General features: G+C 44.4%; 1 protein-coding gene across 1 annotated transcript; it reads right to left on the bottom strand.

Moving 5' to 3' along the window:
- Positions 1–24,811: 24,811 nt before the first annotated feature.
- Positions 24,812–25,575, bottom strand: LOC123439433 (glycine-rich cell wall structural protein-like). Its single transcript, XM_045116147.1, has one exon. It carries the CDS (start codon positions 25,526–25,528, stop codon positions 24,878–24,880), a length of 651 nt encoding a protein of 216 aa, XP_044972082.1. The 5' UTR covers positions 25,529–25,575; the 3' UTR covers positions 24,812–24,877.
- Positions 25,576–25,944: the final 369 nt, after the last annotated feature.

Raw genomic sequence — 25,944 nt, 5'->3', positions numbered from 1 at the left:
ATAATAACTAATTTATTATTGCCTCTAGGGCATATTTCCAACACATCATCACGTGCTTCTTGATCTTCATCACCAAAGCACCGGCACGATCTTCTTGTCACCGGCGCCACGCCATGATCTCCATCAACGTGTTGCCATCGGGGTTGTCGTGCTACTGATGCTATTACTACTAAAGCTACATCCTAGCAAAATAGTAAACGCATCTGCAAGCACAAACGTTAGTATAAAGACAACCCTATGGCTCCTGCCGGTTGCCGTACCATCGACGTGCAAGTCGATATTTCTATTACAACATGATCATCTCATACATCCAATATATCACATCACATCGTTGGCCATATCACATCACAAGCATACCGTGCAAAAACAAGTTAGACGTCCTCTAATTTTGTTGTTGCATGTTTTACGTGGTGACCATGGGCATCTAGTAGGATCGCATCTTACTTACGCAAACACCACAACGGAGATATATGAGTTGCTATTTAACCTCATCCAAGGACCTCCTCGGTCAAATCCGATTCAGATAAAGTTGGAGAAACCGAGACTTGCCAGTCATCTTTGAGCAACGGGGTTACTCGTAGCGATGAAACCAGTGTCTCGTAAGCGTACGAGTAATGTCGGTCCAAGCCGCTTCAATCCAACAATACCGCGGAATCAAGAAAAGACTAAGGAGGGCAGCAAAACGCACATCACCGCCCACAAAACCTTTTGTGTTCTACTCGAGAAGACATCTACGCATGAACCTAGCTCTGATACCACTGTTGGGAAACGTCGCATGGGAAACAAAAATTTTCCTACGCGCACGAAGACCTATCATGGTGATGTCCATCTACGAGAGGGGATGAGTGATCTATGTACCCTTGTAGATCGTACAGCAGAAGCGTTAGTGAACGCGGTTGATGTAGTGGAACGTCCTCACGTCCCTCGATCCGCCCCGCGAACAATCCCGAGATCAGTCCCACGATCTAGTACCAAACGGACGGCAGCTCCGCGTTCAGCACACGTACAGCTCGACGATGATCTCGGCCTTCTTGATCCAGCAAGAGAGACGGAGAGGTAGAAGAGTTCTCCGGCAGCATGACGGCGCTCCGGAGGTTGGTGATGACCTTGTCTCAGCAGGGCTCCGCCCGAGCTCCGTAGAAACGCGATCTAGAGGAAAAACTGTGGAGGTATGTGGTCGGGCTGCCGTGGAAAAGTCGTCTTAAATCAGCCCCAAAACCTCCGTATATATAGGTGGGAGGGAGGGGACCTTGCCTTGGGGCTCAAGAGCCCCAAGGGGGTCGGCCGAGTCCAAGGGGGAGGACTCCCCCCCCCCCAAACCGAGTTGGACTTGGTTTGGTGGGTGGGAGTCCTTCCCTTCCTTCCCACCTCCCTTTTTTTTCTTTCTCTTTGATTTTTATCTCTATGGCGCATAGGGCCCTTTTGGGCTGTCCCACCAGCCCACTAAGGGCTGGTGCGCCAACCTTATGGCCTATGGGCTTCCCCGGGGTGGGTTGCCCCCCCCCCCCCCGGTGAACTCCCGGAACCCATTCGTCATTCCCTGTACATTCCCGGTAACTCCGAAAACCTTCCGGTAATCAAATGAGGTCATCCTATATATCAATCTTCGTTTCCGGACTATTCTGGAAACCCTCGTGACGTCCGTGATCTCATCCGGGACTCCGAACAACATTCGGTAACCAACCATATAACTCAAATACGCATAAAACAACGTCGAACCTTAAGTGTGCAGACCCTGCGGGTTCGAGAACTATGTAGACATGACCCGAGAGACTCCTCGGTCAATATCCAATAGCGGGACCTGGATGCCCATATTGGATCCTACATATTCTACGAAGATCTTATCGTTTGAACCTCAGTGCCAAGGATTCATATAATCCCGTATGTCATTCCCTTTGTCCTTCGGTATGTTACTTGCCCGAGATTCGATCGTCGGTATCCGTATACCTATTTCAATCTCGTTTACCGGCAAGTCTCTTTACTCGTTCCGTAATACAAGATCCCGCAACTTACACTAAGTTGCATTGCTTGCAAGGCTTGTGTGTGATGTTGTATTACCGAGTAGGCCCCGAGATACCTCTCCGTCATACGGAGTGACAAATCCCAGTCTTGATCCATACTAACTCAACTAACACCTTCGGAGATACCTGTAGAGCATCTTTATAGTCACCCAGTTACGTTGCGACGTTTGATACACACAAAGCATTCCTCCGGTGTCAGTGAGTTATATGATCTCATGGTCATAGGAATAAATACTTGACACGCAGAAAACAGTAGCAACAAAATGACACGATCAACATGCTACGTCTATTAGTTTGGGTCTAGTGCATCACGTGATTCTCCTAATGATGTGATCCAGTTATCAAGCAACAACACCTTGTTCATAATCAGAAGACACTGACTATCTTTGATCAACTGGCTAGCCAACTAGAGGCTTGTTAGGGACGGTGTTTTGTCTATGTATCCACACATGTAAATGAGTCTTCATTCAATACAATTATAGCATGGATAATAAACGATTATCTTGATACAGGAATTATAATAATAACTATATTTATTATTGCCTCTAGGGCATAATTCCAACAGGGTACTGCCCTTACTTGGACAAGCATCCCACTTATGATTAACCCCTCTCGCAAGCATCCGCAACTACGAAAGAAGAATTAAGACAAAGTCTAACCATAGCATTAAACTAGTGGATCCAAATCAGCCCCTTATGAAGCAACACATAAACTAGGGTTTAAGCTTCTGTCATTCTAGCAACCCATCATCTACTTACTACTTCCCAATGCCTTCCTCTAGGCCCAAATAACGGTGAAGTGTTATATAGTCGACGTTCACATAACACCACTAGAGGAAAAACAACATTCAACGAATAAAAATATCGAACGAATACCAAATTCACAGGACTACTATTAGCATGACTTATCCCATGTCCCGAGGAACAAAAGTAACTACTCACAAAGCATAATCATATTCATGACCAGAGAGGTAATGAGTAGCATCAAGGATCTGAACATAAACTCTTCCACCAAATAATCCAACTAGCATCTACTACAAAGAGTAATTAACGCTACTAGCAACCTTACAAGTACCAATCGGAGTCGCGAGACGGAGATTGGTTACAAGAGATGAACTAGGGTTTGGAGATGAGATGGTGCTGATGAAGATGTTGATGTTGATGAGTCCCCTCTGATGAGAGGAGTGTTGGTTATGACGATGGTGACGATTTCCCCCTCCGGGAGGGAAGTTTCCCCGGTAGGATCGTCCCGCCGGAGCTCTAGATTGGTTTTCCTCAAGTTCCGCCTCGTGGCGGCGTCGAATCCTCGAAAAAGCCTCCTCTTGATTTTTTTTCCAAACGGAACCCTTCTTATAGCATAAGAGGGGGGCCAGAGGGCCAGCTGGGTGCCCACAAGCCCCCTAGGCGCGGCGAGGGGGGTGGCCGCATCTAGCAGGCTTGTGGCCACCCGCTGGCGCCCCACTAGCACTTCTTCGGCCCAGTGTTTTTTATAATTCTTGAAAAAAATCCTCGTTGATTTTTACAGTGTTTGGAGTTGCGCAGAATAGGTATCTCAAACTTGCTCCAATTTCAGGCCAGAATTCCAGCTGCCGGCATTCTCCCTCTTCAAGCAAACCTTACAAAATAAGAGATAAAAGACATAAGTATTGTACCGTGAAGTGAAATAACAGCCAAAAAGCGATAAATATCAACATGAAAGCATGATGCAAAATGAACGGATCAACTCCCCCGATCTTAGACCTTGCTTGTCCTCAAGCGAAAGACGAGCTCAATAAATATGTCCACTGTTGGAATTATGCCCTAGAGGCAATAATAAATGTATAGTTATTATTATAATTCCTGTATCAAGATAATAGTTTATTATCCATGCTATAATTGTATTGAATGAAGACTCATTTACATGTGTGGATACATAGACAAAACACCGTCCCTAGCATGCCTCTAGTTGGCTAGCCAGTTGATCAAAGATAGTCAGTGTCTTCTGATTATGAACAAGGTGTTGTTGCTTGATAACTGGATCACGTCATTGGGAGAATCACGTGATGGACTAGACCCAAACTGATAGACATAACATGTTGATCGTGTCATTTTGTTGCTACTGTTTTCTGCGTGTCAAGTATTTATTCCTATGACCATGAGATCATATAACTCACTGACACAGGAGGAATGCTTTGTGTGTATCAAACGTCGCAACGTAACTGGGTGACTATAAAGATGCTCTACAGGTATCTCCAAAGGTGTTAGTTGAGTTAGTATGGATCAAGACTGGGATTTGTCACTCCGTGTGACGGAAAGGTATCTCGGGGCCCACTCGGTAATACAACATCACACATAAGCCTTGCAAGCAATGTAACTTAGTGTAAGTTGCAGGATCTTGTATTACGGAACGAGTAAAGAGACTTGCCGGTAAACGAGGTTGAAATAGGTATGCGGATACTGACGATCGAATCTCGGGCAAGTAACATACCGAAGGACAAAGGGAATGACATACGGGATTATACGAATCCTTGGCACTGAGGTTCAAACGATAAGATCTTCGTAGAATATGTAGGATCCAATATGGGCATCCAGGTCCCGCTGTTGGATATTGACCGAGGAGTCTCTCGGGTCATGTCTACATAGTTCTCGAACCCGCAGGGTCTGCACACTTGAGGTTCGACGTTGTTTTATGCGTATTTGAGTTATATGGTTGGTTACCGAATGTTGTTCGGAGTCCCGGATGAGATCACGGACGTCACGAGGGTTTCCGGAATAGTCCGGAAACGAAGATTGATATATAGGATGACCTCATTTGATTACCGTAAGGTTTTCGGAGTTACCGGGAATGTACCGGGAATGACGAATGGGTTCCGGGAGTTCACCGGAAGGGGGCAACCCACTCCGGGGAAGCCCATAGGCATTTGGGGGGGTCACACCAGCCCTTAGTGGGCTGGTGGGACAGCCCACCAATCCCCTATGCGCCAAGAGAGAAAAAATCAAAGGAAAGGAAAAAAAAAGGAAGAAGTGGGAAGGGGGAACGACTCCCTCCCACCAAACCAAGTAGGACTCGGTTTGGGGGGGGGGGAGAGTCCTCCCCCCTGGCTCGGCCGACCCCTTGGGGATCCCTTGGACCCCAAGGCAAGGTCCCCCTCCCTCCTCCTATATATATGGGGCTTTTAGGGCAGATTTGAGATGACTTTCTCACGGCTGCCCGACCACATACCTCCATAGTTTTTCCTCTAGATCGTGTTTCTGCGGAGCTCGGGCGGAGCCCTGCTGAGACAAGATCATCACCAACCTCCGGAGCACCGTCACGCTGCCGGAGAAATCTTCTACCTCTCCGTCTCTCTTGCTGGATCAAGAAGGCCGAGATCATCGTCGAGCTGTACGTGTGCTGAACGCGGAGGTGCCGTCCGTTCGGTACTAGATCGTGGGACTGATCGCGGGATTGTTCACGGGGCGGATCGAGGGACGTGAGGACGTTCCACTACATCAACCGCGTTCTCTAACGCTTCTGCTGTGCGATCTACAAGGGTACGTAGATCACTCATCCCCTCTCGTAGATGGACAACACCATGATAGGTCTTCGTGCGCGTAGGAAAATTTTTGTTTCCCATGCGACGTTCCCCAACAGTGGCATCATGAGCTAGGTTCATGCGTAGATGTCTTCTCAAGTAGAACACAAAAGGTTTTGTGGGCGGTGATGTGCGTTTTGCTGCCCTCCTTAGTCTTTTCTTGATTCCGCGGTATTGTTGGATTGAAGCGGCTTGGACCGACATTACTCGTACGCTTACGAGAGACTGGTTTCATTGTTACGAGTAACCCCCTTTGCTCAAAGATGACTGGCAAGTGACGGTTTCTCCAACTTTAGTTGAATCGGATTTGACTGAGGAGGTCCTTGGATGAGGTTAAATAGCAACTCATATATCTCCGTTGTGGTGTTTGCGTAAGTAAGATGCGATCCTACTAGATACCCTTGGTCATCACGTAAAACATGCAACAACAAAATTAGAGGACGTCTAACTTGTTTTTGCAGGGTATGATTGTGATGTGGTATGGCCAACGATGTGATGTGATATATTGGATGTATGAGATGATCATGTTGTAATAGAAATATCGACTTGCACGTCGATGGTACGGCAACCGGCAGGAGCCATAGGGTTGTCTTTATACTAACATATGTGCTTGCAGATGCGTTTACTATTTTGCTAGGATGTAGCTTTAGTAGTAATAGCATAAGTAGCACGACAACCCCGATGGCAACACGTTGATGGATGATCATGGTGTGGCGCCGGTGACAAGAAGATCGTGCCGGTGCTTTGGCGATGGAGATCAAGAAGCACGAGATGATGGCCATATCATGTCACTTATGAATTGCATGTGATGTTAATCCTTTTATGCACCTTATTTTGCTTAGAACGACGGTAGCATTATGAGGTGATCTCTCACTGAAATTTCAAGACGAAATTGTGTTCTCCCCGACTGTGCACCGTTGCTACAGTTCGTCGTTTCGAGACACCACGTGATGATCGGGTGTGATAGACTCAACGTTCACATACAACGGGTGCAAAACAGTTGCGCACGCGGAACACTCGGGTTAAGCTTGACGAGCCTAGCATGTGCAGACATGGCCTCGGAACACATGAGACCGAAAGGTCGATCATGAATCATATAGTTGATATGATTAGCATAGGGATGCTTACCACTGAAACTACTCTCGACTCACGTGATGATCGGACTTGGGATAGTGTAAGTGGATCATGAACCACTCAAATGACTAGAGAGATGTACTTTTTGAGTGGGAGTTTAGCATATAATTTGATTAAGTTGAACTCTAATTATCTTGAACATAGTCTAAGTCCACTTTGTATGTATTTGTGTTGTAGATCATGGCTCACGCAAGTGTCGTCCTGAATTTTAATACGTTCCTAGAGAAAGCTAAGTTGAAAGATGATGGAAGCAACTTTGTAGACTGGGCTCGTAATCTTAAGCTAATCTTACAAGCTGGAAAGAAGGATTATGTCCTTAATGCTGCGCTAGGAGATGAACCACCCGCTACGGCTGATCAGGATGTTAAGAACGCTTGGTTAGCACGTAAGGAGGACTACTCAATAGTTCAATGTGCAGTCTTGTATGGCTTGGAACCGGGACTTCAACGTCGCTTTGAGCGTCATGGAGCATTTGAGATGTTCCAGGAGTTGAAGTTTATCTTTCAGAAGAACGCCCGGATCGAGAGGTATGAGACCTCCGATAAATTCTATGCTTGCAAGATGGAGGAAAACTCACCTGTCAGTGAACATGTGCTCAAAATGTCTGGGTACTCAAACCGTCTAGCTGAACTGGGGATTGAACTCCCGCAAGAAGCTATCACTGACAGAATCCTTCAATCACTGCCGCCAAGCTATAAAGGCTTTGTGTTGAACTACAACATGCAAGGGATGAACAAGTCTCCCGGCGAGTTATTTGCGATGCTGAAAGTCGCAGAGTCTGAACTCCGTAAAGAGCATCAAGTGTTGATGGTGAGCAAGACCACTAGTTTCAAGAGAAACGGCAAAGGCAAGAAGGGCAATTCGAAGAAGAGCGGCAAGCCTGTTGCCAATCCGCCGAAGAAACCCAAGGCTGGACCTAAGCCTGAAACAGAGTGCTTCTATTGCAAGGGTATGGGTCACTGGAAGCGCAATTGCCCCAAGTATCTCGCAGATAAGAAGGCGGGTAAAGAAAAATCAGGTATATTTGATATACATGTTATTGATGTGTACTTAACCGGCTCTCGTAGTAGTGCCTGGGTATTTGATACCGGTTCTGTTGCTCACATTTGCAACTCGAAGCAGGAACTGCGGAATAGACGAAGGCTGGCGAAAGACGAAGTGACGATGCGCGTAGGAAACGGTTCCAAGGTTGATGCAATCGCCGTCGGCACAGTGTCACTTCAGCTACCATCGGGATTAGTGATGAACTTAAATCATTGTTATTTAGTGCCTGCGTTGAGCATGAACATTATATCTGGATCTTGTTTATTGCGAGACGGTTACTCTTTTAAGTATGAGAATAATGGTTGTTCTATTTCTATGAGTAACATCTTTTATGGTCATGCACCGAATGTGAGAGGATTGTTCATATTGAATCTTGATAGCAATACGCATATACATAACATTGAGACCAAAAGAGTTAGAGTTAACAATGATAGCGCCATATTTTTATGGCACTGCCGTTTAGGTCATATTGGTGTAAAGCGCATGAAGAAACTCCATGCTGATGGACTTTTGGAGTCACTTGACTTTGATTCACTTGACACGTGCGAACCATGCCTCATGGGCAAGATGACTAAGACTCCGTTCTCCGGAACAATGGAGCGTGCAAGTGACTTGTTGGAAATCATACATACCGATGTGTGTGGCCCAATGAGCGTGGAGGCACGCGGCGGATATCGTTATTTCCTCACCTTCACTGACGATTTAAGTAGATATGGTTATGTCTACTTGATGAAGCACAAGTCTGAAACATTTGAAAAGTTCAAGCAATTTCAGAGTGAAGTGGAAAATCATCGTAACAAGAAGATCAAATTCCTACGGTCTGATCGTGGGGGTGAATATCTGAGTTTCGAGTTTGGTGCTCACTTAAGACAATGTGGAATTGTTTCACAGTTGACACCGCCTGGAACACCACAGCGTAATGGTGTGTCCGAACGTCGTAATCGTACTTTGTTAGAGATGGTGCGATCTATGATGTCTCTTACTGATTTGCCGTTATCGTTTTGGGTTATGCATTAGAAACAGCTGCATTCACTTTAAATAGGGCACCATCAAAATCCGTTGAGACGACTCCATACGAACTGTGGTATGGCAAGAGGCCAAAGTTGTCGTTTCTTAAAGTTTGGGGATGTGATGCTTATGTCAAAAAGCTTCAGCCTGAAAAGCTGGAACCCAAAGCGGAAAGGTGCGTCTTCATAGGTTACCCAAAAGAGACAGTTGGGTACACCTTCTATCTCAAATCCGAGGGCAAAGTGTTTGTTGCTAAGAACGGAACTTTTCTCGAGAAGGAGTTCCTCTCGAGAGAATTGAGTGGGAGGAAGATAGAACTTGACGAGGTTGTCGAACCTCTCATCCCTCTGCATGGTGGCGCAGGGCAAGGGGAAACCTCTGTCATTGCAACGCTGGTTGAGGAGGAAGTTAATGATGATGATCATGAAAATCCAGTTCAAGTTTCTGTTGAACCACGCAGGTCGACGAGATCACGCGCTGCTCCAGAGTGGTACGGTAATCCCGTCTTATCAATCATGTTGTTAGACAACAATGAACCTGCAAATTATGAAGAAGCAATGGTGGGCCCAGATTCCAACAAATGGCTAGAAGCCATGAAATCCGAGATAGGATCCATGTATGAGAACAAAGTGTGGACTTTGGAGATACTGCCTGAGGGCCGCAAGGCTATTCAGAACAAATGGATCTTTAAGAAGAAGACGGACGCTGACGGTAATGTGACCGTTTATAAAGCTCGACTTGTGGCAAAGGGTTTTTCACAAGTTCCAGGAATTGACTACGATGAGACTTTCTCTCCCGTAGCGATGCTTAAGTCCGTCAGAATCATGTTAGCAATAGCTGCATTTTTCGATTATGAAATCTGGCAGATGGATGTCAAAACGGCGTTCCTTAACGGTTTCCTTAAGGAAGAGTTGTATATGATGCAACCCGAAGGTTTTGTCGATCCTAAAAATGCTGACAAGGTGTGCAAGCTCCAGCGATCTATTTATGGACTGGTGCAAGCATCTCGGAGTTGGAACAAACGCTTTGATGAGGTGATCAAAGCATTTGGGTTTATACAAGTGGTTGGAGAATCTTGTATTTACAAGAAAGTGAGTGGGAGCTCTGTGGCATTTCTAATATTATATGTGGATGACATATTACTGACTGGAAACAACGTAGAGCTTTTGGAGAGCATAAAAGGTTACTTGAATAAAAGTTTCTCTATGAAGGACCTAGGAGAAGCTGCTTACATTCTAGGCATTAAGATCTATAGGGATAGATCAAAACGCCTGATAGGACTTTCACAAAGCACATACCTTGATAAAGTTTTGAAGAGGTTCAAAATGGAACAGTCCAAGAAAGGGTTCTTGCCAGTGTTACAAGGTACGAGATTCAGTAAGACTCAGTGCCCAGCAACTGATGAAGATAGAGAGCATATGCGCTCCGTCCCCTATGCTTCAGCCATAGGTTCTATCATGTATGTGATGCCGTGCACTAGACCGGATGTTAGCCTGGCCATAAGTATGGCAGGCAGGTTCCAGAGTAATCCAGGAGTGGATCACCGGACAGCGGTCAAGAATATCCTAAAGTACCTGAAAAGGACTAAGGAGATGTTTCTCGTGTATGGAGGTGACGAAGAGCTCGCCGTAAAGGGTTACGTTGATGCAAGCTTTGACACAGATCCGGACGACTCTAAGTCACAAACCGGATACGTATTTATTCTTAATGGGGGTGCAGTAAGCTGGTGCAGTTCCAAGCAAAGCGTCGTAGCAGATTCTACATGTGAAGCGGAGTACATGGCTGCCTCGGAGGCAGCTAAGGAGGGTGTCTGGATGAAGCAGTTCAAGACGGATATTGGAGTGGTGCCAAGTGCACTGGATCCAATAACCTTGTTCTATGACAACACTGGTGCCATTGCCCTGGCAAAGGAACCAAGGTTTCACAAGAAGACCAGACACATCAAACGACGCTTCAACCTCATCCGCGACTACGTCGAGGAGGAGGACGTAAATATATGCAAGGTGCACACGGATCTGAATGTAGCAGACCCGCTGACTAAACCTCTTCCACGGCCAAAACATGATCGACACCAGAACTGTATGGGTGTTAGATTTATTACAATGATGGTGATGTGAGGGCTAGATTATTGACTCTAGTGCAAGTGGGAGACTGTTGGAATTATGCCCTAGAGGCAATAATAAATGTATAGTTATTATTATAATTCCTGTATCAAGATAATAGTTTATTATCCATGCTATAATTGTATTGAATGAAGACTCATTTACATGTGTGGATACATAGAAAAAACACCGTCCCTAGCATGCCTCTAGTTGGCTAGCCAGTTGATCAATGATAGTCAGTGTCTTCTGATTATGAACAAGGTGTTGTTGCTTGATAACTGGATCACGTCATTGGGAGAATCACGTGATGGACTAGACCCAAACTGATAGACATAGCATGTTGATCGTGTCATTTTGTTGCTACTGTTTTCTGCGTGTCAAGTATTTATTCCTATGACCATGAGATCATATAACTCACTGACACCGGAGGAATGCTTTGTGTGTATCAAACGTCGCAACGTAACTGGGTGACTATAAAGATGCTCTACAGGTATCTCCGAAGGTGTTAGTTGAGTTAGTATGGATCAAGACTGGGATTTGTCACTCCGTGTGACGGAAAGGTATCTCGGGGCCCACTCGGTAATACAACATCACACATAAGCCTTGCAAGCAATGTAACTTAGTGTAAGTTGCGGGATCTTGTATTACGGAACGAGTAAAGAGACTTGCCGGTAAACGAGGTTGAAATAGGTATGCGGATACTGACGATCGAATCTCGGGCAAGTAACATACCGAAGGACAAAGGGAATGACATACGGGATTATACGAATCCTTGGCACTGAGGTTCAAACGATAAGATCTTCGTAGAATATGTAGGATCCAATATGGGCATTGAGGTCCCGCTGTTGGATATTGACCGAGGAGTCTCTCGGGTCATGTCTACATAGTTCTCGAACCCGCAGGGTCTGCACACTTAAGGTTCGACGTTGTTTTATGCGTATTTGAGTTATATGGTTGGTTACCGAATGTTGTTCGGAGTCCCGGATGAGATCACGGACGTCACGAGGGTTTCCGGAATAGTCCGGAAACGAAGATTGATATATAGGATGACCTCATTTGATTACCGGAAGGTTTTCGGAGTTACCGGGAATGTACCGGGAATGACGAATGGGTTCCGGGAGTTCACCGGAAGGGGGCAACCCACTCCGGGGAAGCCCATAGGCATTTGGGGGGGTCACACCAGCCCTTGGTGGGCTGGTGGGACAGCCCACCAATCCCCTATGCGCCAAGAGAGAAAAAATCAAAGGAAAGGAAAAAAAAAAGGAAGAAGTGGGAAGGGGGAACGACTCCCTCCCACCAAACCAAGTAGGACTCGGTTTGGGGGGGGAGAGTCCTCCCCCCTGGCTCGGCCGACCCCTTGGGGATCCCTTGGACCCCAAGGCAAGGTCCCCCTCCCTCCTCCTATATATATGGGGCTTTTAGGGCAGATTTGAGATGACTTTCTCACGGCTGCCCGACCACATACCTCCATAGTTTTTCCTCTAGATCGTGTTTCTGCGTTGCTCGGGCGGAGCCCTGCTGAGACAAGATCATCACCAACCTCCGGAGCGCCGTCATGCTGCCGGAGAACTCTTCTACCTCTCCGTCTCTCTTGCTGGATCAAGAAGGCCGAGATCATCGTCGAGCTGTACGTGTGCTGAACGCGGAGGTGCCGTCCGTTCGGTACTAGATCGTGGGACTGATCGCGGGATTGTTCGCGGGGCGGATCGAGGGACGTGAGGACGTTCCACTACATCAACCGCGTTCTCTAACGCTTCTGCTGTGCGATCTACAAGGGTACGTAGATCACTCATCCCCTCTCGTAGATGGACATCACCATGATAGGTCTTCGTGCGCGTAGGAAAATTTTTGTTTCCCATGCGACGTTCCCCAACATCCACATGTGTAGGGATAGAGGTGTCGACAAAACAAGATACGAACATGCATGCATCATGATCATGATCAGAACAGCAATACCAACATATAATCTCTCATGCTAAAGTGACAATTCCTTCACAAAGTAAGGCATGGATCAAGAACCTTACCAAGAAGTAACAACGATAGCCTTTAGTCATTGAAGCAATTGCAATTTATCACAACATCAGAAAGAGTCAAATAAGAGCTTGTAAAGCAAATCCACATACTCAATCATCTTTTCATTCTCTACAATTGCTACAACTCACGTGGTACTCATGAGATCAAAGTTTCAGCTGGACACAGAGAAAGATAGGGGCTTATAGTTTTGCCTCCCAACTGCTTACCTCAAGGGTAATGTCAACAACAATAATTCATGGATGCTTACCTCCAAGTTGACCTATGAATATAAATCTTTCCCTAGCATATGACATTAGCCAAGATAAAGGTGAAATAAGGAATTGGTGTCGATCACCATGACTCTTTCAAGGGCAAAAAGTAAAGGTACAAGATAGGCCCTTCGCAGAGGGAAGCAGAGGTTGTCATGCGCTTTTGAGGTTTGGATGTGTGTCCTCTTAGTGCGGCGGAACGTCACTTTATATTGCCTCCTGTGATAAAGAACTTTATTATGCAGTCTGTCGCTTTTATGTCTTCCTCATCACAGGTTCGTACAAAGCTTATTTTCCACACACTAATAGATCATACATATTAGGGAGAAATTTTTATTGCTTGCATCGATGGCAACTTACTTGAGGGATCTTATTCAATCCATAGGTAGGTATGGTGGACTCTCATGGCAAAACTGGGTTGAAGGTTTGTGGATGCACAAGTAGTATCTCTACTTGGTGCGGCAGTTTTGGCTAATATGAGGTGGAAGCAATCGTCACATGCTAAGGGATCTCTAGTCGTACAACATTATTTGGGAACAAGCAAACACAATTCATTATGTTGTCTTCCTTGTCCAACATCTACTTCTAGGCATGTAATAGTTTAGTGAGTGTTCACAATCATAGATGGTGTCAAAGATGATGTATTTATATGTGAACCTCTCCTTCCTTATCACTTCCTATTAATTGCAACAATGACCAAGGTCTACGTTTGTCTACCCTCAACAAGTTTCAATCAACATTTTTTTTATATGTGAAGCCATCACTTCCCATAAGATCATTACATGATCTTTCATGCTTTTGTTCTTTTCTCACTTTTTTGATCATGGCAAGAGGCAAAGCCCTTCAACTAAGACACTCTTTATTATATGGCTTACGAGCTCGAATACATCGGGGGTGACACAAAACAAAACTCAAGACTAAAACACTAAGACTTTTATTCTACTAGAGAAAAAGAAAACTGAAAAGGAACAAACTAAAACAAAGGTAAAGGCAAAAGATGTGAACAAAGGTAAAGGCAAAAGATGTGATGGTGATTCGATACCGAGGCAACTCCCCCAAGCTTGGCACAAGCCAAGGGGATTGCCCATAACCATGCTTAGTTCTCTTCCTTTGGTGGTGATGGTGGTGGAGTTGTTGCAATCTTTGATTCCAAGAGGGCCATCAATCTTTGATTTATACCTTGGGGATCTGTGATATGTTTCTCCAGCAAAACAACTTCATGAGTGAGATAAGTATTGCGAGCATGAGTTGTTTCACAAAACCTCAAGAGTTCAATCAAGGATGGAGACAGTAGGTGGAGGTAGGGTTGGAGGAAATACGCGTGATACGAGGGTCAGACCTTTCGTGAGAATATATATTGATTTTTTCCAGACCATAAGGAGTACTCCACACGAAATCGGAGTCTGGGAGGCACATGAGGTGGCCACAAGCTCCCGAGGCGCGACCAGGGGTGGGCCCGCGCATCGCAGGCTCTTCGCCTCCTCTCACGCTTTCCGGACTACTTCCAATTTTTCTATTTTTTCAAATATTCCAAAACAGAGAAAAATTCCTACTGGAAAAGTTTTGGAGTCTGTTTTCTTACCGAATCACATACCTCTTCGTTTTCGGAGTCTGAAACAGGCTGATAAATATCCCTTAGGTATTCTTCCGGAGTTATGGTATTGATAATATTGCTTTCAACATTTATGGGAGTACCTGAGATATAATGCTTGATTCTCTGCCCATTTACAACTCTCGGACAATTACCTTCCATGTTGTTGATCTTGATAGCACCGGAACGATATACTTCCTCAACAATATAGGGACCTTCCCATTTAGAGAGAATCTTGCCTGCAAAAAATCTTAAACGAGAATTATATAGCAAGACATAATCACCTACATTGAACTCACGCTTTTGTATCCTCTTATCATGCCACCTCTTAACCTTTTCTTTGAACAACTTGGCATTCTCATATGCCTGAGTTCTCCATTCATCAAGCGAGCTAATGTCAAATAACCTCTTCTCACCAGCAATTTTGAAATCAAAGTTGAGCTCTTTGATTGCCCAATAAGTTTTATGCTCTAGCTCAACAGGTAAATGACATGCTTTACCGTACACCATTTTGTACGGAGACATGCCCATGGGATTCTTATAGGCAGTTCTATAAGCCCACAGTGCATCATCGATCTTCTTAGACCAATTCTTGCTAGACCTGTTGACAGTCTTTTGCAGAATTAGTTTAGTCTCTCTGTTGCTTAGTTCTACTTGACCACTGGACTGAGGGTGATAGGGAGACGCAATTCTATGGTTGACATCGTACTTAGCAAGCGTTTTACGAAAAGCACCATGAATGAAATGTGAACCACCGTCGGTCATTAGATATCTAGGGACTCCAAATCTAGGGAAGATAACTTCTTTAAGCATCCTAATAGATGTGTTGTGATCACCACTACTAGTGGGGATAGCTTCGACCCACTTAGTGACGTAATCAACATCAACTAGGATATGAGTATACCTATTGGATTTTGGAAAAGGTCCCATATAATCAAAGCCCCAAACATCAAATGGTTCAATGACAAGTGAATAGTTCATAGGCATTTCCTGACGTTTACTGATATTACCTACTCTTTGACATTCGTCACAAGACAAGACAAACTTACGGGCATCCTTGAAGAGAGTGGCCCAGTAGAAACCTGATTGCAATACCTTGTGTGCAGTTCTATCTCCCGCATGGTGTCCTCCGTAGGCCTCGGAGTGACACTTCTGTAGGATCTGTCTCTGTTCATATTCAGGTACACAATGTCTAATAACACCATCTACTCCTTCCTTATAAAGGTGAGGATCATCCCAAAAGTAATGTCTCAAGTCAAAGAAGAATTTCTTCTTTTGCTGGTATGTGAAACTAGGTGGTATATATTTGGCAATGATATAGTTTGCATAATCAGCATACCACGGTGCACTACGTGAAGCATTGATGATAATCAATTGCTCATCGGGAAAGCTATCATCAATATCTCATGGGTCAACAAGAACGTTCTCCAACCTAGACAAGTTATCTGCTACTGGGTTATCAGCACCCTACCTATCGACAACGTGCAAATCAAATTCTTGTATCAAGAGAACCCATCTGATAAGTCTAGGTTTAGCGTCTTTCTTCTCCATGAGGTACTTAATAGCAGTGTGATCAGTGTGAATAGTGACTTTGGAATCAACTATGTAAGACCTGAACTTCTCACATGCAAACACGGCTGCTAAAAACTCCTTTTCCGTAGTGGCATAGTTTGTTTGGGCACTGTCTAGAGTTTTACTAGCATAGCGAATAACATTCAACTTCTTGTCAACTCTTTGCCCTAGGACATCACCAATAGCATAATCACTAGCATCACACATGATTTCAAAAGGTAAGTTCCAATCAGGTGGTTGAACAATAGGTGCAGTTATCAAAGCCCTCTTAAGTATTTTGAAGGCTTCCTCACAATCATCGTCAAAAACAAAAGAAATATCCTTTTGCAAGAGATTGGTAAGAGGCCTAGAAATCTTATAGAAGTCTTTAATGAACCTTCTATAGAAACCAACATGACCAAGGAAACTTCTTATACCTTTGATATCTGTGGGGTATGGCATTTTCTCGATCGCATCAACTTTAGCCTTATCGACTTCAATACCTCTTTCAAAAAAATTATGTCCTAAGACGATGCCTTCATTAACCATAAAGTGACACTTCTCCCAATTCAAGACAAGATTAGTGTCTTTACATCTCTGCAAGACTCGATCAAGGTTGCTGAGGCAATCATCAAAGGAAGACCCGTAAACGGAGAAGTCATCCATGAAAACCTCAATAATCTTTTCACAAAAGTCAGAGAATATAGCCATCATACATCTTTGAAAGGTGGCAGGTGCATTACATAAGCCAAAAGGCATGCGTCTATAAGCAAAGGTACCGAAAGGGCAGGTGAAAGTGGTTTTCTCCTGATCAAATTGTGCAACTGGTATTTGGGAGAAACCAGAATAACCGTCTAGAAAGCAGAAGTGTGTGTGTTTAGACAGTCTTTCTAGCATTTGGTCGATAAAAGGCAAAGGGTAATGATCTTTCCTAGTGGCTTTATTCAATTTCCTAAAATCGAACACCATCCTATAGCCAGTAATAATCCTCTGTGGGATCAATTCATCCTTATCATTAGGGACGACGATAATGCCTCCCTTCTTAGGGACGCAATGCACTAGACTCACCCAATCACTATGAGCAACATGATAGATAATACCTGCTTCGAGGATCTTTAATATTTCTTTTCTTACTACCTCTTTCATCTTAGGATTTAATCTTCTTTGATGATCAGCAACTGGTTTGGAATCAGGATCAGTCTTAATCTTGTGCTGGCATAGAGTGGGACTAATGCCCTTAAGATCATCAAGAGTATATCCAATAGCAGCATGGTGCTTCCTTAGAGTTTTTAATAACTTCTTTTCTTCATGCTCTGAGAGGCTAGCACTAATAATAACGGGATATATCTCTTTTTCATCAAGATAAGCATACTTATGAGTATCAGGCAACTGTTTAAGCTCGAACACAGGATCACCCTTTGGTGGAGGTGGATCCCCAAGTAGTTCAACATGCAAGTTATTCTTAAGGATAGGATATTGTTCTAAGACAACTCTATCTATCTCATCCCTTTCATCCATATGCATATCATTTTCATGCTCAAGCAAGTATTTCTCTAAGGGATTAGTAGGAGGCACGACAATAGAAGCTAAGGCAATAGTTTCATCCTTACCAGGCAACTCTTTTTCATGAGGTTGTCTACCAAACTTGGAGAAAGTGAACTCATGTGACACACCTTCAAAGGCAACAGTGACAGTTTTCTTCTCACAGTCAATATGAGCATTGACGGTATTGAGAAAAGGTGTGCCAAATATGATGGGACAAAAGCTATCTTGTGCGGTAGCAAGAACGAGGAAATCAGTAGGATACTTCGTTTTACCACACTAGACTTCAACATCCCTAACAATTCCCACACGGCAGATAGTATCTCTATTGGCAAGCTGAATAGTGACATCAATAGGTTCTATCTCAACAGGTGCAATCTCGTCTTTAATTTCATCATATAAGGATTGAGGTATTGCACTAACACTAGCACCCACGTCACATAAACTATGATAACAATGATCTCCTATCTTAACAGAAACAACAGGCGTGCCAACAACAGACCTATGTTTGTCTCTAGCGTGAGGTTTAGCAATTCTAGCAGTATCTTCACGTAAGTGAATATTATGTCCCTCAACATCGCCGGACAGAAGATCTTTGATAATATCAATGCTAGGTTCAAATCTAATTTCCTCAGGGGGTGTAGGTGTTCTAATATAGCCTCTACCTATCACAGTTGAAGCTTTAAAATGATCCTTTATCCTAACAGGGAAAGGTGGTTTCTCAATGTAAGCATTGGGAACAATAGGATCATTATAGGCAATGACTTTCTCTTCAACTGGATTGGCTTTAACTACATTGACTTCTAAAGGAGGATGATATTTAAACCACTTCTCTTTGGGGAGATCAATATAAGAAGCAAATGATTCACACAATGAAGCTACTATCTCAGAGTCAAATCCATACTTAGCGCTAAAATCACTAAAGGTATTTGTTTCAACAAAGGATTTAGCGCAATCAAACTTGAAATTCATACCTGACTCCTTACCTTCTTCAAGCTCCCAATCTTCAGAGTTGCGTTTAATTCTCTCCAATAAATTACATCTGAAGTCAATATCTCTCTTCATAAAAGAACCGACACAAGAAGTGTCAAGCATGGTGCGATCATCATGAGAAAGCCGAGCATAGAAGTTCTGAATGATAATTTCTCTCGAGAGCTCATGGTTGGGGCATGAATATAACATTGATTTAAGCCTCCCCCAAGCTTGAGCGATGCTTTCTCTGTCACGAGGCCAAAAATGATAAATATAATTCCGATCACGATGTACTAAATGCATAGGATAAAACTTTTGATGAAATTCCAATTTCAACCGATTGTAGTTCCATGATCCAGTATCATCACATAGCCTATACCATGTCAACGACTTATCCTTCAATGATAAAGGAAATACCTTCTTCTTGACCTCATCCTCGGGCAAACCTGCAAGCTTAAATAAACCACAAACTTCATCTACATAGATTAGATGCAAGTCTGGATGTGATGTTCCATCTCATGTAAAAGGATTAGCCAACAGTTTCTCAAGCATACCCGAAGGAAATTCAAAGCAAATATTTTCAGTAGGTGCAGCAGGTTGAGGAGCAACTCTTTGTGCTTCCGTTTGAGGTGAAGATACCCCGAACAAACCCCTCAAAGGATTAGTTTCCATAATGACAAGTGACAATAAATTTCAGCACACTATATGAATGTTTCCTTACTAATTTTCACTTACCAAAGGCCCTTCACTCCCCGGCAACGGCGCCAGAAAAGAGTCTTGATGACCCACAAGTATAGGGGATCAATCGTAGTCCTTTCGATAAGTAAGAGTGTCGAACCCAACGAGGAGCAGAAGGATCTGACAAGTGGTTTTCAGCAAGGTCAAATCTGCAAGCACTGAAATTATCGGTAACAAGTGATTGTGTGGTGAGATGATTCATAGCAAACAACAAGTAACAAAAGTAGCAACGGTGCAGCAAAGTGGCCCAAACCCTTTTGTAGCAAGGGACAAGCCTGGACAAAGTCTTATAGGGGGGGAACGCTCCCGACGACACACGGGAATTTCTGTCATGCTAGTATTCATCATGTTCATATGATTCGCGTTCGTTACTTTGATAATTTGATACGTGGGTGGACCGGCGCTTGGGTACTGCCCTTACTTGGACAAGCATCCCACTTATGATTAACCCCTCTCGCAAGCATCCGCAACTACGAAAGAAGAATTAAGACAAAGTCTAACCATAGCATTAAACTAGTGGATCCAAATCAGCCCCTTACGAAGCAACGCATAAACTAGGGTTTAAGCTTCTGTCACTCTAGCAACCCATCATCTACTTACTACTTCCCAATGCCTTCCTCTAGGCCCAAATAATGGTGAAGTGTTATGTAGTCAACGTTCGCATAACACCACTAGAGGAAAAACAACATACAACACATCAAAATATCGAACGAATACCAAATTCACATGACTACTATTAGCATGACTTATCCCATGTCCTCAGTAACAAAAGTAACTACTCACAAAGTATAATCATATTCATGACCAGAGAGGTAATGAGTAGCATCAAGGATCTGAACATAAATTCTTCCACCAAATAATCCAACTAGCATCGACTACAAAGAGTAATTAACGCTACTAGCAACCTTACAAGTACCAATCGGAGTCGCGAGACGGAGATTGGTTACAAGAGATGAACTAGGGTTTGGAGATGAGATGATGCTGATGAAGATGTTGATAGTGATGAGTCCCCTTCGATGAGAGGAGTGTTGGTGATAATGATGGCGCCGATTTCCCCCTCTGGGAGGGAAGTTTCCCCGGTAGGATCGTCCTGCCGGAGCTTTAGATTGGTTCTGCTCAAGTTACGCCTCGTGGCGGCGGCGAATCCTCGAAAAAGCCTCCTCTTGATTTTTTTTCCGGACGAACCCCTTCATATAGCAGAAGAGGGGGGCCAGAGGGCCAACTGGGTGCCCACAAGCCCCCTAGGCGCGGCCAGGGGGTGGTCGCGCCTAGCAGGCTTGTAGCCACCTGCTGGCACCCCTCTAGAACTTCTTTGACCCAGTATTTTTTATAATTCCCGAACAGAATCCTCGTTGATTTTTATGGCATTTGGAGTTGCACAGAATAGGTATCTCAAACTCGCTCCAATTTCAGGCCAGAATTCTAGCTGCCGGCATTCTCCCTCTTCAAGCAAACCTTGCAAAATAAGAGAGAAAAGGCATAAGTATTGTACCGTGAAGTGAAATAACAACCCAAAAAGCGATAAATATCAACATGAAAGCATGCTGCAAAATGGACGTATCAACCACCTGCGACGATACCCGTCGGGCGCTACGGTTCAAGCTGTATTAGTGATGCTATATGTACGATAGTATTCGAGGAGTATTAGTGATAATATTCGACGATGTACGGACACAAGAGATGATGTAGTTTTGCTTATAATTGAATGCATGCTAATTTGAATACTACTTTGTTTTACGATTTGGTTTTGCTTATTGAATGCTCAAATTGGTAAAGTACTCCTACTTTGAATGCTAAAATTAGAGAGCACTATGCAGAAATCTAGGAGCCCCCTCCATCATCCGTGCCTACGACCTGCGGATCGGGTACTTCCTTGTCTTCAGGTACGACGGCAACGCCACGTTCGTCGTGAAGGTGTTCGACACGACTATGTGTCGGAGGTGCTACCAGGACGACGATGATGCCAGTATGCTCTGTCTCTTCTTCCTCTCCATTAGGCTATGTCTCACACCCATTTAAAAAAAACTTTTTTGCATTTGGCAAGGCAATGGGAGCAGGAGCAGCGAGTACTGCGACAGGTGCTATGTCTATGGCAGCAACGACTCTGGCAGAAAAAGTAGCAGCGACTCTGGCTATAGCAAAAGTAGCAGCGACGATGGCCTCGCGATGGATGTCCCACAGCTGGGCGACAGGGACATGCCAATTGTGGTAGAGGAGTACATCCCACAGCCTGGCCTGGGGCTTCGCCGCTCTAAGCGCATCAGGATGATGAAGGGGAAGGTGAAGAAGCAGGAGTGAAGATCTTAAGAACCTGATGGAGCTTTAATCTTTATAGTATAAACCTTTTAAGTACGATAGTGTTAAACTGCTACTGCACTTTTAAGTATGATGGTGGTGTGCCTGATGAAATTTTGTGCATGCTCATGGATGCTCATGGATGAAAGATAAAATTATTTCTTTTTGTGCTTGCTCATGGATGCTCCTTGGTTGGTGTATATAACAATCTAAATTAACCCCTAAACCAGCCCCTTTCAAAAAAAACCTCAGCTTCAGCCAGGTGCTGACGCATGGATGCCTTTTGGTCCCGGTTGGTGTCACCAACCGGGACCAAAGGGCCTCCTGTCTGGCAGGGCCGGTCGTGAGATTTTGGGGGCCCGGGGCAAAAATAAAACACGAGGCCTTTAACATAAACATTGAAATATTGTTGTATTAAAAAAAGTAGAAAAAATTGTGTGCAAAAGGCCATATTTAGTGTCGAGGGTCACTATAACTATTGGAGTAAATTACAGGTTCAGATACCAATTAGGTAGATAAGCCAAGTTAAGTCCATATATATAGCCTTAATACAAATTTGCGTATAGTTTAGTTTCTGCACTAACTAACGTTAATTTTAATGTTGTTATCCCAAATAAGAGTATCAGAGCAATTAAAAATTTAAAATAGATAAGTAAATCCATACGAATGATGTGAAAAACATTGCTTCATTTGTTTAAATATTAAATCCCATTATATCAACAAAAAAGAAATCAACAGTACAGTGAAAATACAGAATCAGTCATACCTAACCGTGCGAATGAGAAAATAAGAGTTGATTAGACCGTCGGTGCCATCACTGCTGAGTCCACCTAAAAATATGTGGAAGCCATGATCGAAACCAAAACCACGCTCAAAGAGATCTACACGAGATCACCTGCAGAAAAAATAGAGATCTACATCACATCAGTGCCCTATCAACAATTTCCTTATCAACAATTTCCTGTTAACCTGTTTGAGAATTTGTGAATCAGGATTAGAATAAAAAACCAGGAAGAAGAACAGGCTACTAGGGAAGAGGGCTCGACGAGATGTACCTGTTGTCGCAATCGTCGAGTCATTTACGCAGCTAGAGCCGAGAGGCACGGAAGGACCGAACTATCGTAATTAAGAGGAGGAAATCGTGATTATTGAATCGAACGATTTCTTTCCTTCTACCCAGTCTTCACTCTCCACGTACGTGCAATTATGAGCCAGGCCCATTATATCTACTTTACAGTTTTAATAATTTTCTAGACCTAGCATGTCGTACAGGCTGAGCGCTAAGGCACTGCTGCTGAGATCGCTGCCGCTGAAGACATGTATGCCTGCGTATATACCTTGTAACTTTTCGGGGGCCTGGGGCGGCCGCCCCGCCTCAGGGCCGGCACTGCTGTCTGGGCTCGCCGCACCGGCCACGTGAAGGCCCGCCCCGGTTGGTGTTTGAACCGGGACTAAAGGCCGAGGGCATTAGTAACGATCTTTTAGTCCCGGTTCCGAAACCGGGACAGAAGACCCTTACGAACCGGAACCAAAGACCCTTTTTCTACTAGTGGTAGTAATCTTCGACGCTTGATCGAGCGAAACTTTGCAAGGAGAAACTCGCACAACTGAGAGTTATAACCTAGCCATGAGAGTTGGAGGACTTCGTCGACGCCGTCAACATCTTCAATGCCCTAACGGATCGTCGAGGGTATGGTCAGTATAAAAGCACCTCAATAGTGACCTTGGTTGGATATTGTGTTGTAAAATTTGTTTTACATAGCATGTTCCCCTACATGCATTATGAAAGGGTAAATTTTCACAATTTGTGAGTCGCTTTCCCACCAATCTACTCGGAAATCACGTCTAATTGACATAAAATTTGTCGCCTCTGAGCGGGATCCAATGAAGGTCTCGAAGGACGAAGTTGGATTCTCATCTACAGGGGCCGCACGACAGAAACTTTGGTGACGGAAGGTATGGTCAAAAACTTGGCACCTGAAGGCAAACCATACATGAACGACGAGGACGGAGAGTGCAAGAAGAAGAGGAACGAATATTTGAGGTCACAGACATGAAGGGTGAAGTCGAGGTGATGTAAAGATGCTCGTGCGGCTCCGTCGGCCCAGTCTAGCTAGCAATTGCCACCGGAGAGAACCGGCCCGACGACCTGCCATCAAGGTTGGAGGCTAAGTTGAAGCCAACACGTTCCTGAAGAGGAACGGCTAAGTTGAAGCCAACGCGTTCTTGAAGAGGAACGACGTGTCGCTGGCGCTGCTAGCGTTGAACCATCGCCGGTTGGACATGAGCATTGCCGATGCCGCATGTGCACAGAGAGGCTTACAGCTCCTGAACTGGAGTGTGGTGGTGCACGGCCGGTCGGAGGTGGAGAAGCAGTTTAAGCGCCTCAGCGCACGCTTTGGCTGCGGTGGTGTGGTATCCATTTTCCAGGTACATATCTTGGGGGCAAGGAAGGAGGCCACGTTGCTCGCATGTGGGCTACACTTTGGAAATCCTTTTACCTTTTATAAAATATGATACGTTCGATGTCATTGATGTACTCTCAATAAATAAATAATACCCATGTCTAGATAATATGAAAACTCATGCGACTTCACAAAAGACACCATCTATTAGTGTGGAGCTGTTACATGTTTCATTGGTAAAAGATACTACCATAGAGTACTGTATATCATGGTAATCAAGACACTCCAGCTCATGTAGAAAGTGACACCAATAGTATGAGTAAATTGCAAAAAAAAAAAAAAACCACAATTGTGCAAAAGTTATCAAATACCCATCAAAATGCATGTTTTCTGATGGTTTTTTTTTGAAGCATCTATAACTTCGATCTAATTGTGATGGTTTTTTACAATTTACTCTCATAAAAATACTTAACGTTTCCTATACATACCCATATATATATATATATATATATATATATATATATATATATATATATATATATATATATATATATATATATATATATATATTATATTAGTATTTCATTACCAAACTAAAATATGCTATATGCATATTTCCTTCTCAAATTAACAAACCAATCAACCATGGATTACACCACCATTTCCAGAGCCACCGCCTGCATTTCCACCAGCTGACCCGACTCCGGTACCTCCTCCGCTTCCGTTACCGCCGTTTGCACTGCCATACCCTCCCCCACCACCCACAGCATTACCAGCACGACCAACACCGCTACCACCGCCTTCACCTCCTCCACTTCCACCAGCACCAACACCAGCACCGCCCCCACCTCCGGCGCTTATAGTAACCCCACGATGGCCTATGTGAACTCCGATGCCACCTCCACCGCCACCCCCTGCATGCACACCGCCGGTGCTAGCCGCTCCCCCTCCACCCCCACCTATCCCTACATCCACTCCACCATGCCCTATATCGATGCCAATGCCTGCACCTGCTCCACCGCCTACGCTCGTGCCACCACCATGGTTAGTCGCAGCTCCACCTCCCAGTCCGCCACCTATAGCGATGGAGGTGTCATGCCCGCCATGTCTGATACTCACGCCGAAACCTCGGCCGCCACCCTTGCCTCTGCCACCCCCGATGGAGAAAGACTTGCTGTCATTGAGGGTGTTCTTGTCCGCATACAGGAGCCTCGCACCAGTAAGCGAGGGGAGTGAGAAGAACACTACTAGAATTGAGATGTCAAGGAAGCAAGAAAAAGAAGTGGCCATGGGGAACTGCGGGGAAGGGTGGTGCAATTGTTGTATGTGTAGTTGTACGTACACCGATCGATGATATAAGACGGTAGCTGGTAGCTGCCTTTATATATAGTGCTATGGCTCGATCAATGCTGTGCTGAGTAACCGGCCTAGCTCAAGCAAAGGTGGTTTGTAGTGAGCTGTACAGCACATGCATGGCCAAGAAAATGCTGTTCCATTTCACATGTAGGTGCACAGAACAATTTCATTTGCTGTCATGTTCGAAAGTGTTGCTCGTGTCTTTTTGAAAAACTAATGCAAACCATTCACACGTACTTTGATCGACATGTACATGCAAAGTTGAGTTCCACATGACCTTTCAAGCTCATTTTCTCTGGATGCAGATTTGCTTTCCTTGCAGGTGTGACATACCGCTAGCGAATATATTC

The sequence above is a fragment of the Hordeum vulgare genome, chromosome 3H, assembly GCF_904849725.1.
Source record: "Hordeum vulgare subsp. vulgare chromosome 3H, MorexV3_pseudomolecules_assembly, whole genome shotgun sequence".
NCBI classification, from domain to species: domain Eukaryota; kingdom Viridiplantae; phylum Streptophyta; class Magnoliopsida; order Poales; family Poaceae; genus Hordeum; species Hordeum vulgare.
This window is presented reverse-complemented; position numbering and strand designations above follow the sequence as displayed.